This window comes from Carassius carassius, chromosome 35 (genome assembly GCF_963082965.1).
Source record: "Carassius carassius chromosome 35, fCarCar2.1, whole genome shotgun sequence".
Lineage (NCBI taxonomy): Eukaryota > Metazoa > Chordata > Actinopteri > Cypriniformes > Cyprinidae > Carassius > Carassius carassius.
Genome location: NC_081789.1, coordinates 3,291,659 through 3,312,189, shown reverse-complemented (window position 1 = coordinate 3,312,189; position 20,531 = coordinate 3,291,659). Strand labels below are relative to the sequence as shown.

The window sequence follows — 20,531 nt, the reverse complement described above, 5'->3', positions numbered from 1 at the left end:
GAGCAATAAAACAAGAACAGCATTCAAACCCAATTAAAATCTATAAAAGCTGACAAACGTGAATAAATTATGACTGAAAAACAAATGAATGACAAAATAGTTTGCAAATCGTAAAAAAAAAAAAATTGCATGTAAATATATGGATCATCTCTGGAAAACTGAAGAAGTTGAGTTAAGAGAGCAAGGAGACCAATGGCTGTTATGGTGTCGATGCATAGAGTAGATATGTATTAATTGAATGCCAGTAAATGACACATTCACAAAAGCGCACAATATTTATTTAAAAGTAACTAAAATATCTTGTATAAAATAAAATGTGCATTACAGAAGGGATCTTTAGTAATATCACTGTAACAACCTTTCCTGCTAAACTACCATTGATATGGATGTATGTTAAAAGTTTAATAGGTTAGACATTTTTAAAAGTTTAGGATCTGTAATGTGTAAGGAGTTCACCAAGGGTGCATTTATTTGATTAAAAATACAGGTCACACAGTAGTATTCTGAACAATTTATACAATTATAACAATTTAGTTTAGTTTAGACTAGTAGTTGTTTATTTTAAACCTTAGTCGACTAATCACACGTTTATTAATAAACCATTTAAACAATCATAATGAGCCTTTAAAGGGATAGTTCACCCAAAAATGAAAATGATGTCATAAATGACTTACCCTCATGTCGTTCCAAACCCGTAAGACCTCTGTTCATCTTCGGAACACAGTTTAAGATATTTTAGATTTAGTCCAAGAACTTTCAGTCCCTCCATTGAAAACGTGTGTACGGTATACTGTCCATGTCCAGAAAGGTAAGAAAAACATGTGACATCAGAGGGTCAGTTAGAATTTTTTTGAAGCATCGAAAATACATTTTGGTCCAAAATTAGCAAAAACTACGACTTTATTCAGCATTGTCTTCTCTTCCAGGTCTGTTGTGAGCACGTTCACTGCAGTTTATGATATCCGGTTCGCGAACAAATCACTTGATGTAACCGGATCTTCTTGAACCAGTTCACCGAATCGAACTGAATCGTTTGAAATGGTCCACATCTCCAATAAGCATTAATCCACAAATGACTTAAGCTGTTAACTTTTTTAATGTGGCTTACACTCCCTCGGAGTTCAAACAAACCAATATCCCGGAGTAATTCATTTACTCAAACAGTACACTGACTGAACTGCTGTGAAGAGAGAACTGAAGATGAACACCGAGCCGAGCCAGATAATGACTCGTTCACGAGTCAAGAACCGTTTCTGTCAGACGCGTCCGATTCGAGAACCGAGGAGCTGATGAAACTGCGCATGTGTGATTCAGTGTGAAGCAGACCGACACACAGAGCGTCTGAACCGAACTGATTCTTTTGATGATTGATTCTGATCTGATTCTGTACTAATGTTATGAGCGCGGGTAAACCGAAGACTTGAATCAAGGGAAATCATCGTCAATGATGTCATTATGTAGAGTGCAAAAGAACCGGTGAACTGTTTTCTTCAACCGGTTTATTGAATCGAACTGTCCGAAAGAACTACTGGTGATCGGAAAACCGATGCAACCGGTTCTTGACTCGAGAACGAGTCAGTCTATTGTTCATTATCTGGCTCGGCTCATTGTTCATCTTCAGTTCTTTCTTCACAGCAGTTCAGTTAGTGTACTGTTTGAGTAAATGAATTACTCCGGGATATTGGTTTGTTTGAACTCAGAGGGAGTGTCAGACACATTAAAAAAGTTAACAGCTTAAGTCATTTGTGGATTAATGCTTATTGGAGACGTGAACCATTTCAAACGATTCAGTTCGATTTGGTGAACTGGTTCAAGAAGATCCGGTTACATCGAATGATTCGTTCCCGAACAGGATATCACAAACTGCAGTGAACGCGCTCACAACAGACCAGAAGAGAAGACAATGCTGAATAAAGTTGTAGTTTTTGCTATTTTTGGACCAAAATGTATTTTCGATGCTTCAAAAAAATTCTAACTGGCCCTCTGGTGTCACATGGGCTACTTTGAAGATGCTTTTATTACCTTTCTGGACATGGACCGTAGACCGTACACACAGCTTCAATGGAGGGACAGATAGCTCTCGGACTAAATCTAAAATATCTTAAACTGTGTTCCGAAGATGAACAGAGGTCTCACGGGTTTGGAACGACATGAGGGTAAGTCATTTATGACATCATTTTCATTTTTGGGTGAACTAACCCTTTAACTGCCTACAAAGCCTAATAAGCACTCAAGCGCACTTATAAAGCTTGCCACAGTGCACCGCAGAAGCTATGATTATGAATGCGTCAGGGAAAAACAGTAAGGAGGCTGCATTAATATTTTAATAATTCACTGATAGACTAGTGCTTTCTTTGTTTTCAGTTTAAGAGATGAAGTTGGAGACACTGTCACTGACTCGTCATCTCCACAGAAGTGGATGCTGTATGCATGTTTCCCACAGATTACATAATCGGAGAATATTTGTTTTCCATTTGAATTGATTCATTTGAAAGTAGACATTTCACTCTCTATAAATATATTTTAAATGTCTGTAAAATGTCTGTCAATATTTTACAAAAGCACGTTTTGTTGTTATTGTGCACACAACTAAACATTTAGTCTTTACAGATTTGAAAGATGTATAACTCTTATCTGAATGACCAAAAATGTGGGAGTATTTTAAGAACAAGTGAGTGCACCGACGCCTCCATCTGTCCTGCAGAGAGCCAGCATTTCGCATTTTAAAGAGTAGTGTATATTAGTATATCACTTATTACAATTTTGCAGATCATTTGACATTTGGATATTTGAATAGGTTCAACACTTGACTTAACATTCAACTGCTCCCTCTGAAAACATCAAATAGATAATTTTTACAATTTACAGTTACACAACTGTAAAATACTGTACATATGTTCTGGTTAGTGAAAAAATACTATACAGCAATCTTTACTAGCTAACTACAGTGATGACACCAAAATAAGTTCACACAAAAATATTTAGGGATGCGCAATATATCAGTGACCATTTCATGTAGTTGTTTATTTTTGTTTTTATAATTTGAAGCAAGTCATTTTCTAAAACTTTAACAGCATCTAAAACTAAAATATATAATATATTAAGTAATATGATCCAAGTTAAACAGTACAGATTTATAATAGTGGCAATTATAATATAGTGTTATGAAAACTGGCATATCGGCCAACATTTCTATATCTGTGCATCCCCAGCATCATCTGTAAAAGCAAATACTCAGAATAGAGAAGTATTGAGGTACATTGTCCTAGCTTTAATAAAACTTGTGGCATCACAGGAAGCAAATGACTTCTATAAAGCAATGGATGAGGGAGGTGTGCAAGCATGTCAATATGCAGTCTAACCACTACTAAGCACTGCTGAGCCTGACATTTCACTGGAGGTAAGAGCAAACACAGCAAGCACAATGAGCCCTCCTCTCAGCACTGTGAAAATGCTCTGTATTATTAGAAAACAATATTATATAATAACTGAACAAGCTCCTCACATACTGTAGTTCTATCAAACATCCAAAGACAATCATGAAATTCCTTGAACTGCCACGTACAATATCCTTCAAAGTCACATTGAACCAAGAGGGCTTCCACAAGGGTTTTCAACAACACTGCCGTTCAAAAGATTGGGATCAGTAAAATAGTTTATGTTTCTTATGCTCTTCAAGTCTGTATCTATTTGATTAAACAATACAGAAAAAATGCAAGTTTGTTAAATATTATTAATTACTCACCTTCATGCCGTTTCTAAATGCTTAAGAAATCCGTTCATCTTCAGAACACAAATTAGGATATTTTATATGAATTCTGAGAGCTCTCTGACCCTTCATAAACATCCATGTAATTTCCATGATCAATGTCCAGAAACGTAGCAAGGAGATCGGGAAAATAATCCATATTACATCAGGGGTTCAACCGGAATTTTATGAAGCTATGAGATTATTTTAGTTTTCTTTGCGAATTTTTTTTTTTTTTTACTTTATTCAACAATTTGTAGCAATATGTTGTTCTGTGTCAACTGCGCCACACGTATACGTTTTCTATGTTTATTTACGCTTTGATCTGAACAAAAAAAAAAAACATATTCACGTGGCACAGCTGATCCCAAGCATTTGAATGGCAGTGCACATATTTAGCACATCAAATCGCAATATTATGATTACAAAAAACAACAAAAAAAACAACAACACTAAAAGTAGTTCCGGTGTCCATTGCTGTTAAATATTCTCTGAACTAAGTAAACACAGAACTGTTTTAATGCTGTGATTTGTTGTTCATGATTAATAGTAAACAACAAAACTAACATTACTAACCAACTATTATTTAAAACATTAAAAGTATTAAGTTTTATAAATGATTAACAAGTATGTAATAAACATGTAATAACTATATAGTAAAAAGAAATATTATAGTTACTTAAGATAACTTATTTTCTTGTTCTTATCCTTGTCCATAGATCTCATCTCAACCATACAACTGATTAATGGAAGATTTTCATTTATAAAATATATTTTCGTTTCATTGATCGAATCAAGACAGTACTAATTTTAAGCAAACAATAATATTGAACATTCAACATTTGCAATACTCTTTATGGCATTAAAAAAAGCTAAATGCGATAGGCCTAATATAGAAAAAGAAAATACACTATTTACAGCCTAAAAACAAGAGAGCATTTTCAACACTGACTAAACGAGATTCATCAGCTAATGTTCACTGTAACGGGGGAAAGAGCTGTCGGTTTCTTCTCTTCTGTCATATCTTGTGTTTTGAAGGGGAGGGTTGTATGAAGGATACCACATTACATAACTACTCAGCAGGGGGATCAACTTTATAAAGAGAGAATTTGTTTACAAACAGATTTAAACTGAGTTTGTAAGAACAGAAATTCCGCAAAAAGGGGAAAGATTCATTTGGGTCCAATTGAGCGGTCTATAAACCCTTCTAAACGGTAATACCATTGTTAGATTTAGTCAGCTGTCCTGGTTCTCTTCCAGCCTGCAACTCTGGCCCTGCTCACCATCAAGATATTTGACCATGGCATATTTTTGGCGCACAAGATTCTTACAGGTTTAGAGTTTGCTCAGATGAAGAACTAGTATGCTCTGATTGGCCTTTCATCAAAGAGTTCTTTAGAATCATGAACTTATTCAAATGTTAATTTGCTCTGGCCAAACTGCTTGAATGGGGTAAGATTTGCAGGCAGAAGAAAATCAATACCAATCACAGGTTTCCAAACCAACCGTTAAAATCTTCCATAAGCAATACTCATTCTTGAGATCTGTCTTATCGTCTTTGTTAATGTTGTATGATGCTGAATTAGTGTTAGCGTTGGCTTGTCACCAAGCACATCACTACTGGGCTTTGACCCCCAACTGTTGGATAGTTCATGCATTTTGGCACACTGAGGAGTTAATTACCCATGAGTCTCCACCCCATAACTCCCAGTTCCCCACATTGAAGTTGCGAGGTCCACCTACTTTCCCCGGGAAAGAATTTGAGCGCTACATCAGTCAAAGCGAGAAAAAAGAACAATTGTAATCCATGAGGACCAAAACATTCAGAAGACCATTGAGGAGTACACAGGTGTTTGGGTCCAGTAATGGAGAGATGTGGAAAGTTGAGAGAAATTACGACATTTGCAAACATCAGCGTTCTAAATGCCTAGCTTTGTGTCTTTGGGTAAGAACACTAAAAATTAGGGGTGCAAACACGTAATATGATAGCTACAAAGCAAAAAGAAATAAACAAGCTGCTGCTGCTAAGCTGCTAACGGTGTACATGGATACTAGTTAATCATTTTTTCCAGTGTATTTAACTTGATTATGACTTTCTACTAAATTACATGAATATTTTAGTACCAATAAAACATTTTGGTACAATACACAATTATTAAATCACACAAATGTAATGAAGTAAAATCAAAAATGTGTAAGAAGTGGATTTGGTGAAAACTAAGAAGTCAATAAATAATTTTAGGTAATAAAGGAGTGTAAAAAAAAACTGGGTATTACATATCATAATAAAATAAACTGTGAAATTCCATAACTGATGGATTGAACTGTCATTGTCAGATCTATCATGGCATTACACTGACAAATTTTACACCCCAACTGATCATATCATCGGTATGTAATTCAATGAAATGTGTGAAACTGGAGGTAGTTTGTATAATTGAAAGAAACTGAACAAACAGAGCAGACAACTCGGCACTAAGGAAATGCAACACTGACACGATACAAAGACGCTTAACCAACCACCTAAAACAGCTTGCTCTAGAGATGTCACAAGTCAATAACAAAACTGAAAAGATACTATTTTACCAGTTATTCAATAATGTAAATTCCACAAAAAGCCATGTCAGTTGCATGCCATTATGGTACATGCCATTATATTAATTACATTTCTTACAGAGATAGTTTAACCAAAAAAATGATGATGCGGTCATCATTTACTGCTCATTTAATTCCAAACCCAATTTGAAACGAATTAGGATATTTATGAACCTTGAGAGATTTCTACCCAGATTGTATCCAAATTGAGTACTGAGAATCAGTAAACAATGAAAGACTGATAATATCTTGGTGAACTATCCCTTTGATAATTATAATAAACTTAAAAGAATCCCAATAATGGAACTTCATTGGTTTTAATCCTCAGATTTCACTGATATTGGTAACATTTTGGTATTGTGACAACCCTAGCTTGTTCATTTCTATAGTATCTACATATGTTAAACAGCAAAGTGTGTAAGCCGTCTACAAAGAACAGGACTTTGCACTTATATATTATGTTTTTTTTTATGTATCGAGAGAGATTAGTGATTCTGAGAGAAATATTCTGAGCTTAAAAAAACAGTAACAGAGTTTTACTCAGAATGAAATGTCAGCAAATAACCCCATAGATACAATCATACCTTGCTAGTGGAGGCCTTGTATGTCGTCTTCAGCTTTTGGGAAAGTTGACTTGTGCTGTGACTTGCTGAAATTATAAGATTATGAGTGAAAAATATAAATTATACATTACAATAGGTTTTGAGTTTACAATTTCATCCTCACTAGGTTTCAAGGTTTTAGGTTTTCAAGTTCTTCCAAACAAGACCAGATTAGAAAAAACATTTTTATGGACCTCGCTTTTTTATATAAATGCATTGTCAAGCTCAAACAAAAAAGGCCCCCATTCTACTGTAAATGTTTGTCTAAGGAATTATATGGCGATATGATTTTATGTTCCTGTTAGAAATGGGTGTAGCTGAAATAGTCAAACCTCTTAATTAAAGAAGAAGGGGTCCACAAATATCTGGCCATGCAGATCTACTGATAAATCAATGTGAGGACACAGCTTTAGACACAACGTTAACAATTTATTCTCTCTGAACCATCAAAAAAAAAAAACTATATCATTATTTATTCAAAAGCTTGTTCAATGATCTGATATAATGCATGCAGATTTAAAAAAAAAGCTAAAATGTCAGTTTTTTTTTTGCATGTACCTTTTGTTTTCAGGGCTCCTTTGGTCAGATCACCGCCATCAACAGTCTGTCCTTCTCCAGCCAAACGTTCGTTTAGTGATTCAATCTCTCTCCTCACTGCACAAGAACAGAGCGTAAGATATGGCGTTCACTGATAAACTGAGCAAATAACTGATTGTGTCACATTTTCAATATAAATAAATAAACCCAACAGTCAGATGAGGACCCACGTCACCCTGAAGTGTATACCTTGATACTGACTGTACATTAATCTGCTTGTTACATGACAACTTACAATTGAAATTATACATTCATTATTTAGTACAAATCAATTGTAATACTGAAAACAATGAATGATTCAGATCTTGAGAATGCTGTGAGAATGCTACTTACTTAGCGTGAGATGATGTGCAAAGACTGTGTTGTCATCATTAAATTAAATACAGTAAGTCATGTAAACAGAGTCCAGATGTGAAGAAAGGCATGTTAAATATGACGGAAGCTAATTGGTACTACTCACATTCTAAGTTTTCAATGTAGAGATTTTCAAACTCCCGTTCAATCTGTCCAAACAGGTCCAGTAAGTTACTCCTCAAGGCCATCGGCAACTTGGAGTCCTAGATATTGAATCAAATAATCCATGTTACACATACTCAGAGAATGCATCATCAAAACACCTTCAAACTCAAATTACGACAAATGATAAATGCAGATTTTCCACAGTTCTACTTTGTACATTCTGACTATTTAAAAATAACATTAACACACAAAAATAAACTATTAAAACACAAGAAATGTTGAAGGGATCTGGTAAATGGTTTCTTTTTAAGAAAAAATAACAAACACCAGACATCTACTAATAAACTATATACATTTTACTGCTGTTGTAAAACAACACAACTATTTTACAACTAAAATGTTGTAAAATATTCAGCGGTTTTAAAACTTTACATAGCATATCTTGCAGTTTTGAAACTTACATCTACCGTATTTTTCGGACTATAAGTCGCACCTGAGTATAAGTCGCATCAGTCCAAAAATACGTCATGATGAGGAAAAAAACATAAGTCGCACAGGACTATAAGTCGCATTTATTTAGAACCAAGAACCAAGAGAAAACATTACCGTCTCCAGCCGCGAGAGGGCGCTCAATGTCTTCAGTGTAGACTACAGGAGCACTGAGCAGCATATAGCGCCCTCTAGCGGCTGTAGACGGTAATGTTTTCTCTTGGTTCATTTCTCTTGGTTCATGTCAAATTAATTTTGATAAATAAGTCGCACCTGACTATAAGTCGCAGGACCAGCCAAACTATGAAATAAAGTGCGACATATAGTCCGGAAAATACGGTAATTGTTTTCTTAAAAAACCTTGATGTATTAAAGCTTTGCTTAAAATATCTTACCGTTCTGAAACTTTACATCTAAATGTTTACATAAAATATCTTGCTGTTCTGAAACTTTACATCTAAATGTTTTTGTAAAATACTTTGCTGTTCTGAAGCTTTACTTAAAATATATTGCTGTTCTGAAACTTTACATCTAAATGTTTACATAAAATATATTGTTGGTTTAAAGCTTTACATAAAATATCTTGCTGTTTTGAAACTTTACATCTTAAGATCAAATGTACTAAAATTCTAAAAGTTTACATGAAATATCATGCTGTTCTTAAACGTAAAATTTAAAAGTTTATGTAAAATTTCTTGCTGCTCTGAAACTTTACATTTAAAAAAATTTATATAAAATATCATGCTGCTATAAAACCTTTTCCAAAAAAAAAAGAAAAACCTTAATGTTAATACTAACCTAAACTTTACACAAAATATCTTTCTGTTCTACAGATAATTTCTGTCCTAAATTTATTTTTGGAGTAACCAAATATTACTAAAGATAGAAAAGAACCGACAGAAAATAATCACAACAAAATCTGAAAAAGTAAAAAAGTAAAGAGATCTCTATTCAAAAACATAACTAATCTACCAAATCAACTTACCTCCATTATCAAAGATAAGAAGTTCCAAGTAAAGTCTTTCAGCCTGATTAAAACTACACAAAGAAAAGCAATCCACAAACAAACATTGCTGTTGTGTCATTAAGATTAGCTATGCCCATATTAGCTACTCCAGAACAACATTTAACCAATGAGAACAGTGTAAAAGTCAACTGCTCTCCATTCTGTCAGTACCACATGTACTTATGTGTCAGAGAGTGAGAGAGAGAGAGAGAGAGAGAGAGAGAGAGAGAGAGAGCGCAATTAACAAACAAAAGCTTGTCGTCTACTCTTATAAACCTGCTCAATCCTAAAACTTGTGATCACCATAGCAACTGGAAATAATGACAGCATTGAGAGGCTGAAAGGCAATATAGTCTAAATCCAGTGAACGGTTTACAGTAGGGACTGACAATCAGAAATGACCCTACAGAGGAATAGATGGAACAAATCGAACCCCAGCGTGGGCTTCTCTTTAAAAATGGATGAGGCTATAGACCATAGAAGAGTACATACCATCAGGGCCGGATTAACCATAAGGGCAACTGGGCAATTGCCCAGGGGCCCAAGACCTCTAAAGGGCCCAGGGCAGCAAGGGCACGAGCAAAATACTGTATCTGGTAATCTCCCGCTTTATATTAAACAAACTGTCAACACGGGCTTTTGCGCTGCACAGAGAGACGCTGCGCTGCCTATGACTTTGAACGTGAGTTGAGAGCGGTTGAGAGTCAGTCTCATGCGGAATGACCAATGAAGAGAGGGCCTCAAGTTAAGACCCTCTCCTCATTGGTCAGTCCGCATGAGGTGTGTCAAATGTTACGCCGAGCGGGTTACGTCAGGCGTTGCTACAACAGATAAAAATCTGACATGGAGAAGCTAAGTGGGAGCGCGAAGCGGAAATTAAAAAAGGAAAAGGACATCAGAAACGCAGAAAATTTTAAGTATATACCTAAAATAGGTCATTTCTTCACTCCTGTTAATGTTGCCGAGAGTTCTGTTAAGTCAGCTTCCGTCAACGACGAGGACAACTCAGCTAGCCAGGACTTTTCTCCAAGATGCCAAATGAAAGCAAACATGCACTCCCTAATTATTTAGGATTAAAATTGTGTGTTTTGCCAGGTTTTGAAGTATTTATTTTTATCTTTCTATTTTAGCTATTGGACATGAACTTGTTAGTGGCCTTGATTTGGAAGATGTTATACACCAGTTTGCACAGTCAAAGTCCAGAAAAAAGCCATTGTAAGATGTGTTTGCCAAATGAAGGCATTTCAAATTCAAACATGCACTTCCTCATTATTTAGGACTAAAATTGTGCGTTTTGCCAGATTATGTAGCATTTATTTCGGTCTTGTCTTCTTCAGAGAAATTGACAGATTTCTAAATGTTTATGTAGCACTAAAATGTTTAACTGGTTAATTGTGCTGTGACATGTTGTTGTTCTATTTTAAAACAAGTTAAAATGAGCTTAGGATAAAAATGTTTATGAGCAGATAATAGTGATACTGCATTTTATTTATTTATTTTTTTCCTTGAGGTGTCAGCTTTATTAAAATGCTGTATATTGTTGTGGAGGGATAACTGGCAGATTTCAAATTGTTTGTGTTGGACTAATAACTTGATTGCCTTGTTGAATTCTGAGGAGACAGGGTCACCCTGTCAGGGTGATTTCTGCTTAAAATGAGCTGAGGACCAAAATGTTTCTTGATGTGTTGTCTGTGGTCTTCTGTTATAGCTCTATCAATTCAATACATTTATATTGGGAATAAATGTTGTTAAATAAACAATGGTTTGAAAGTGGTTGCTTATTTATTCATTTTTGTGAAAATGGAGGATATTTCCCTCCCTCTCAATGTAGTGGGTCAATTTTACCAGATTATACAGATGCTGATGTGTTTTGTTTTCATAGCATTATATGTGAGTGAATGTCTTTGATAGGGGACATAGTAGTGCATTTGTAGTTCTATGAGCATTTAAATATTTGTAAATCAAAATACACCTGTTGACAGTTAGAACTTGAAGTATTGAGTATATTTACTGTATATTACAGTAATATATTCTGTATATGACCATATTATGGTGATCCCGGGGTCGTGATGATGGGGCCCTTGAATATTGTTGCCCAGGGTACAACAAAGTGTTAATCTGTCCCTGCATACCATAGATACCCCCCAAGGAGTATCAATAAAACAGATAACCAAATGGCATTATGTCTCAAGTCTGACATGAGTTAGACTACTCTTAAAAGGGTCATATGATGCGATTCTATGGATTCCTTTGTCTTTGGAGTATTACAAGCTGTTTGTGCATATATAAGATCTGTAAAGGTCGCATAGATTAAAATCTCAAACTTAAAGAGATACTATTTATAAAAGTTAAGACTCAACCACGCCCTCCTAAAATGCATCGTTTAAAGAGTTTGCGTGGACCCTACTAATCCGATCGTAATAAGACTAGAAGCACAAGAAAAAAAAATTAAGACAAGTAAACACGTCAATCGGACTGAATTAGCCAGATCCGACTAAAGTTGTGATTGGATTGTAAAAGGTTGTTTATGCCTTTTGTAATCTGAGTGAGAGAACATATAAACACTTTATCGGATTGAAAACCAAAACTGGAAAGTACTGTGCATGCGCAGTGACGTAGAAATAGCGTAATGATGTGCAGAACGAGAATAAAGTGTCATAAATACCCGTCATTATAAAACTCCCCTTTCACTCAGCGTCTGTGAAGTGGAGCAGGACAACATTCCACCAGTCCTTGTTTAAGACTCTCATCATCAAACGACTGGTTTTGGGTGCGGGAAGAGGCACTTTTACTACTTTTTTTTAATTAAGCAGCACTGCACAACAGTTCATGTGCTGACTGTCGCCTAATCAGAACCCAAAGTATATCGTGTGTGCTTTTTAAAACAGCATGCGACAACAGCGGGAAACGAAACAGCATCTCCACGACATGGCGGCAGCAGCAACATCGAGAATCAAAGTTACGCCTTCTTTCTTTGCGTCAACATTTGGGCGGCATTATGCAAATCTTCCCACACAGTGACATACACGTGGGGCGTGTTTAAATGAGGTGTTTTAGGAGGGCATGAACAAGTCTAAACTTTTATAAAGAATATCTCTTTGGGTCTGAGACTTTAGTCTTTGCAACTTCAGGGATCTTATCTATTGTAGTATCGCGATATTTTGTTTGGCGATACTGTATCGATTCTCACACACGGAATATCGATATTTTAAAAAAAAAAAGAATCATACAAGATTCATGGCAGTTGTTTCGTTTTTATTTAATCTCTGAACAAATCCTGAGTGACAGGAAATACTAGCATTAGAGCACACCACAAATGTTAGCGATAATGTAGTTCGCTGCTAGTAATGGAGGGTAAAAGAATTCGAAGTTGAAGTGTGCCATCATTTGGGCTTTTATTGTAATGTCATCCACGGGACCATGGCGCGTCGGTTCCAGAGGTTCGCGGGGGGCGCAGCCATAGGCAGGAGGCATTTCGGCGATTCCACGCAGAACATAAATACAAATTTAAAAAAAAAACTGTGAAATCCAAGTGGAAAAATTCAACATCTGTATATATTGATTAGATTTCTTTAGGAATGCTGTAAGCACTTTATTTTAAGCAGATGCAATTCCTCAGATCAAATATTGTATGTTACAATCGTAAACTTAAACTGTGAACCTCTAAGCAGGTTCTAAAAATATATATGGTCTTTTCTTAAAATACATTTTATACGTATTATACATTTGACTAAAGCAGGGGTTCTCAAAGTTTTGATAGGTGAGGGCCAATTTAGGAACCCAACATTGAACTGAGGGCCGCCAAAGGGGCGGGGGAGAAAAAGAAAAAAAAAAAACTTAAGAGAAAATCCCATTTGAAATAATTTTAATGACCAGGTTGCATCTCTACAGTTTAAATTTATTGCAATAAACACATTTTAATTTATAACTGAGGCTAAACCTGGCAAAACTTGTGAAAATCTTGAAAAATTGCAATTCAAACAAAATCCCTGGCGTTTTCTACCCTCAACAGACAAATTTGGGATATAACAGTCCTGTGTGCAGTCCATTTCAAGTACCTGGCCTGGCTCTCGCTCCATCATCTCCATCTAACGTTACAGACAACCATTCCGTTGAGGCCTTCTGGGAGTGAGGTCAAGTGCGATCGGTCGGACCACACCTGTAATTACCGCTTATGCCTATAGATGCCGCTAAACACCACTAAACGGAGATTATTTTTTTCAAAGCAATGTACAGTTTTAACAGTTTTACAAATGTTATCAGATGTTAACGCGGGCCGCCAGGAAATGTTGCCGCACTTTGAGAACCAATGGACTAAAGGATCCTGCAAGCACTTAAATTTTTCCCCCGTTACTCATACTGCACAAAAAGTGTTTCCATAACGTTGAATGTTACAGGGACTGATTTTTGCAAATGTAGATTCCAGTGTGTTCTGGCTAAATACTTTTTATTTATTTATTGCTAAGGTTTGCATATGGTGGTGTGTTCTTAATGACAGCTTTCCTAATAATACTATTCCTAAAATAAGAAATATCCCAATATATCGCCTTGCTTGCAGTATCCCAATGTATCCCAACATATCGTATCGCAACCCCGATATTGTGATACGTATCGTATCACCAGATTCTTGTCAATACACAGCCCTACAATTCACGAACAGCTTGCATCACTCCAAATGGATCGCATCATATGACCCCTTTAACATTTTGTTCAAAATAATGTATGAAAACTTTTCGGGAACATGTAATAAAGTCAATTTTTGAACTTGAACTGATAAAGAACTTCACTGAATGGGAAAACTGACCATTGTAATTGACATGAGTACAGGCTGCTCTTATCACTGACAAACTCCGGTAAAGTTTGTGTAAGGAATGTCAGTCAATAAGAGTCTCATTTAAGACAAACGTTGTGTGTAAGAGGATGTAAATTCCTGGAACACGTTACAGTACCAAACGATGACAAAAATACTCATTGACAGAAATACTTAACTCAAGTCATCTGTTCACCAGGTTTAAAATGGACTTTGACTGTGACATTAAAATTTTTATGACACCCGTATTCAAACTCCTTTCCATTCTTCCAAACCAGAATCACTCTCAATAAAGACAGTGATCCAGTGTTATTACAGCGTTATTATTTCTATTTTAACTACAATTTGTCTTTCAATTCAGTTTATTTTTTGTTATTTTTTAGTTTTGCTTTTGGATTTCAGTATTCTAGGGATGTCAAAGTTAATGAATTTTCTGATATTAATGTAAATACATTTAACTGCATACACCTAGAATGAAAACTTAACATTTAAATTAATTTGTGGTCATTTGAATTTTATTTCATAACTTTTTCTGTTACTTACTATGTTTTTTTAGGAGAAAAAAAATAGTTTGTTGCTTCAATAATAACAATTAATCAATCAATCCATATTGATTACCTGCAACACTGAACATGTCGGAGAACACTGTCTTCTGAAACATTTGAGATTATAATAATAAAAATAATATTTATATTTTATATATATATATATATATATATATATATATATATACACACATATACATATATAAATATACATATACATACATATATACATACACACACACACAGTACAGACCAAAAGTTTGGAAACATTACTATTTTTAATGTTTTTAAAAGAAGTTTCTTCTGCTCATCAAGCCTGCATTTAAAAATTCAGCTTATATATATATATATATATATATATATATATATATATATATATATATATATATATATATATATATATATATATATATATATATATATATATATAGTTCAGACCAAAAGTTTGGACACACCTTCTCATTCAAAGAGTTTTCTTTATTTTCATGACTATGAAAATTGTAGAGTCACACTGAAGGCATCAAGGGCTATTTGACCAAGAAGGAGAGTGATGGGGTGCTGCGCCAGATGACCTGGCCTCCACAGTCACCGGACCTGAACCCAATCGAGATGGTTTAGGGGTGAGCTGGACCGCAGACAGAAGGCAAAAGGGCCAACAAGTGCTAAGCATCTCTCGGGGAACTCCTTCAAGACTGTTGGAAGACCATTTCAGGTGACTACCTCTTGAAGCTCATCAAGAGAATGCCAAGAGTGTGCAAAGCAGTAATCAAAGCAAAAGGTGGCTACTTTGAAGAACCTACAATATGACATATTTTCAGTTGTTTCACACTTTTTTGTTATGTATATAATTCCATATATAATTCCACATGTGTTAATTCATAGTTTTGATGCCTTCAGTGTGAATCTACAATTTTCATAGTCATGAAAATAAAGAAAACTCTCTGAATGAGAAGTTGTGTCCAAACTTTTGGTCTGTACTGTATATATATATATATATATATATATATATATATATAGCATTTTTAATGTAAGAATGAATGGAAACGTAGAACTAAAATGAATTTATGGGCATTTTATTTTATTTCATTACTTAGTTTTGAAGAAAACAAATGCATTTTATTTTTCTTTTGGAATTCCTGATTTTCCTGATTATGGAAAAAACAAAATTTTTCTATAACACTTAATTGATCAAATTTTGCTTCCTGGAAATGGAATATGTCTAAAATACATCATGTCCTGAAACATTTTTCTTTTAAAAATTCAACTAAAATCTAAAACAATAGCAAATTATTTAAAAACAACATGACACACGTTTACACAGATATTTCCATATACCAGCTGTCATGATTAGGGGGTTACCAAAAAAAAAAAATTTTTTTTTTTTTTTTTTTTTACAATGTCACAGAACTGGCTTTGTGTCGTTCTTGACTGTGCACCTGGGCATGACAGCACACTCACACAATAGTGTTCATAAAATGCAAACCACGAACTTCAAACCAGGATCTATACGTGCTCATGCGACTTTCAGAAACACAAACCAATGTACCTGTCCCTCCATCATGTCTCTCTGCATGCCTCTCTCCTGCTCGGTGCTGTTGGTCCTCCTAATGGACAGACTGTGCGACTTGCGCTTCTGTTTGACTTGACGGGCGGCTGCGCTGTTTCCACTTTCAACAGGCATTACTCCTCAGTGACGTCCCACTACGCACTTCCTACCTGAAACTGAGCAATCAGACAGCAGGGTTTGCCTCATCCTACAGCCATGGAGGAGGATAATGTGTCCCTTGTTGGACACTATGCTGTATATACACCCTATCTCTGTATGTGATGTGTAAATAACAAGGTAAACATTGAGGGAGGAAACTTCAAGTAGCCATTGCTGATGACATACTGGAGGTATATGGTGTCTTTCCAAGGGGTGTAGGTAGATTTAATGCTAGTTAATCATACATCATAATAAAACCGAAATATTCAAAAGAAGCTGTTGTAAAACTCAAAGAGACGTTTTGACAGAGCAGGTGAATATGACTCTAAATGCAAAGATGAATCGAATAAAATGTCCAGGACATATTTCTTCACAGTGAATATAGGCTTATATATTGTTTATATATATATATATATATAAACAGTTACAGAATTATTGTATTACAGAAACAATTTTTACTATTATTTCCTTACAATATTAAGAACGGGATCTTCTTATAATACATTAACAAAAAAAAATAATAATAAACAGTTTCATATTAAAATAACAAGAACATAAGAAGAGTTTAGATTAATTATCATGAAAGTGATAATTAAGATTTCTGCATTATTGATATTTTCTTAATGCTAAATATAATTTCTTTTTTTTCCTTGTCTTTTTAAAGTAAAATATGACTTGGACATTCCTTTTAAACACATAATACTTGCAATTTTTAGATGAAGCAATGGATGTTATTTTAACGTAAAAGGAGAGATCAATAAAAGGGTTAGTTCACCCAGATAGCAAATTCATGTCATTAATAACTCACCCTCATGTCGTTCCAAACCCGTAAGACCTCTGTTCATCTTCGGAACACAGTTTAAGATATTTTAGATTTAGTCCGAGAGCTCTCAGTCCCTCCATTGAAAACGTGTGTACGGTCTACTGTCCATGTCCAGAAAGGTAAGAAAAACATCTTCAAAGTAGTCCATGTGACATCAGAGGGTCAGTTAGAATTTTTTGAAGCATCGAAAATACATTTTGGCCCAAAAATAGCAAAAACTACGACTTTATTCAGCATTGTTCCGTGTCTGTTGTGTGAGAGAGTTCAAATCAAAGCAGTCTTGATATCCGGTTCGCGAACGAATCATTCAGTTCACAAAATCGAACTAAATCGTTTTAAACGGTTCGCTTCTCCAATACGCATTAATCCACAAATGACTTAAGCTGTTAACTTTTTTAATGAGGCTGACACTTCCTCTGAGTTCAAACAAACCAATATCCCGGAGTAATTCATTTACTCAAACAGTACACTGACTGAACTGCTGTGAAGAGAGAACTGAAGATGAACACCGAGCCGAGCCAGATAATGAACAATAGACTGACTCGTTCTCGAGTCAAGAACCGGTTGCAACGGTTTTGGATCACCAGTAGTTCTTTCGGACAGTTCGATTCAATAAACCGGTTGAAGAAAACGGTTCACCGGTTCTTTTGCGCTCGACGTATAATGGCGTCATTTGCAATGACTGCCCTTGATTCAAGCCTTCGTTTTACCCGCGCTCATAACATTAGCACAGAATCAGTTCAGAATCAATCACCAAAAGAATCAGTTCAGTGTGTCGGTCTGCTTCACGCTGAATCACACATGCGTAGTATCATCAGCTCCTCGATTCTTCTTATCTGGCTCGGCTCGGTGTTCATCTTCAGTTCTCTCTTCCCAGCAGTTCAGTCAGTGTACTGTTTCAGTAAATGAATTACTCTGGGATATTGGTTTGTTTGAACTCAGAGGGAGTGTCAGTTTTTGCTATTTTTGGACCAAAATGTTTTTTCGATGCTTCAAAAAATTCTAACTGACCCTCTGATGTCACATGGGCTACTTTGAAGATGCTTTTATTATCTTTCTGGACATGGACCGTAGACCGTACACACAGCTTCAATGGAGGGACTGAGAGCTCTCGGACTAAATCTAAAATATCTTAAACTGTGTCCCGAAGATAAACGGAGGTCTCACTGGTTTGAAACAACATGAGGGTAAGTTATTAATTACATAAATTTGCTATCTGGGTGAACTAACCCTTTAAGTGTAATTGAAAAGTTAATCTCAGGCAAGCAGGCCATTTCAACAATAACATACAACAGAAATGTTTACGTCAGTCAAAGCACCTTAACAAGTCCTAAAAAAATAAACACATAATGCTAAATAAGGGGCATGCAAAATAAAAATACAAATACCAGCCATGGAGTGCAGTAAATGATAAAGAAAGCAGACACATCCTCAGACGACCGCTTAAAGTGATGAAGAAGATCTCAGCAGGAAGCCCAGGGCCGCGCTCCAGCACTGAACACAGAACAACACCAGCATCGACCGTTCACAAACATGACAGTGAAGAGAGGAAAGCTGCAGGCATGGAGCGACAACAACCTAAAATAACAGAGAGGAGGTGGACGGATGGATGGAGCAGATAAAACAGACACCTTTGAGCTGAAGGGGTTAGTGGGTATAAAACAAAAAAACATGCATGAAGTGAATACACCTGCAGCATCATGCTCTGGGCTTCAAGCACATCTGTCATGAACTGTTGTGTTTGACGCAATTCTTCACAGATAGAAATCATTGCATTAATTAATTGCATTGCATTGAATTAGTTGCATTCCAAACGATGCACAGCACACTCTGCACTTACGCACTCAGCTGTGCAGGCTAGTAATCTTATAAGGTTATTTTGCCCCTTCGTTTACGAGATGGAGGGAATATAAAAAAAATGTATAAAAGAAAGATTACAAAATACAAACTTTTTCGGGGTTCTGGAATAATATTTACTTATAAAGAGTGCATAGTAAGACAAGCAATAAATAAAAAATGAATATCAATTTTAATTTAAAAATAACAATATAAAACATGATCCTAGTTAAATTTACATTTAAAAGAAACACATAATGGAAAACAACAGCTATGTTGCTGTTATGAAACAAAAACGTTAAAAGTGTACTACACAGACGAACTCCAATTAAAGTACTGTGAATCATATTACCACTGCACACACACACACACACACACACACACACACAACCATGTAATCACCGTTGTAATATCATGGTATATTGCCCAAAAAGGACAATATCGAAGTTCCATGATGTTTCTTCTTACGGTTTAAAGTGTTAAACTTCCCGCATATCACTGAAAAACATATGACTGCTGCCACAACGCCACAAATGTCATCTTTTATTATTCTCGTCTCACAATGTATAAAATCCCTGTATTTCTCTCTCACAAACAAACAAACACACACACACACACACACACACACACACACACACTTTGGTCCAAGGTCAGCTGGCCTGCTCGGTTAAAACAGCACTAACACAGTAAAACACGCTCGTTATCAGTCGTGTGTGTGACAGCGGCTGTGTGATGATGATAAAGTGTCATTAGCCTGATTATCAGCTAACAGCTAATCCTCCATTATGACACACACTAGCGTATCTTTCAATAATACTCACAGTTATGATCCGAGCGCGTTTATCAGTCGCTGATGGAGGTATGCTGTGTGTTTGAGTCCTCAAGCATGATCTACACAAACACACACTGCGGATCCTGTCAGCTAATTAACCGAGATCTTCACACTTTGATGTTTTATTGTGTTTTTTTTTTTTATCAAACCCGTCACTGTCAGCAGAGTGTGAAGCAAGAGGAAATGACAACAGATCAGACGGGCCTCCTACCGGATGTAAAACTTCAAAATTAAAGTCTCAACCGGTATGCATTATTAATATAAAAAAAAAACACACATAGATTCTCTCTACAAATACAAATCTACGCTTGAAGATGAATGTGATCCCTTTCATCCTGGTCGGAAGCCATCTACAAAATGCCATAGCCTACATAACGTGAAATAAAGAAAAAAGTTTTTTGTTCAAGTGTTTTTGACCATGATTCTTTAGCCAAAACTGCATGATTTAACACCTAGCTCACAATTATTTGAATATTAGCCTATG

General features: G+C 35.6%; 1 protein-coding gene across 3 annotated transcripts in view; it reads right to left on the bottom strand.

Annotated features, from left to right (window-relative positions):
* Positions 1-20,247, bottom strand: part of wdr37 (WD repeat domain 37) — a 39,813-nt gene extending 19,566 nt beyond the window's left edge. The window contains exons 1-6 of one of the 3 annotated variants that reach the window (XM_059524283.1): positions 20,037-20,247; positions 18,768-18,957; positions 16,398-16,573; positions 8,003-8,099; positions 7,504-7,599; positions 6,928-6,992 (exon numbers count right to left, since the gene is read on the bottom strand). In XM_059524283.1, coding sequence (XP_059380266.1) covers positions 6,928-6,992; positions 7,504-7,599; positions 8,003-8,099; positions 16,398-16,532 — 393 coding nt within the window. In that variant the 5' untranslated portion in view covers positions 16,533-16,573; positions 18,768-18,957; positions 20,037-20,247. The remainder of the gene's footprint in view (positions 1-6,927; positions 6,993-7,503; positions 7,600-8,002; positions 8,100-16,397; positions 16,574-18,767; positions 18,958-20,036) is intronic. The other 2 variants (XM_059524285.1, XM_059524284.1) reach the window with 2 other exon arrangements.
* Positions 20,248-20,531: the final 284 nt, after the last annotated feature.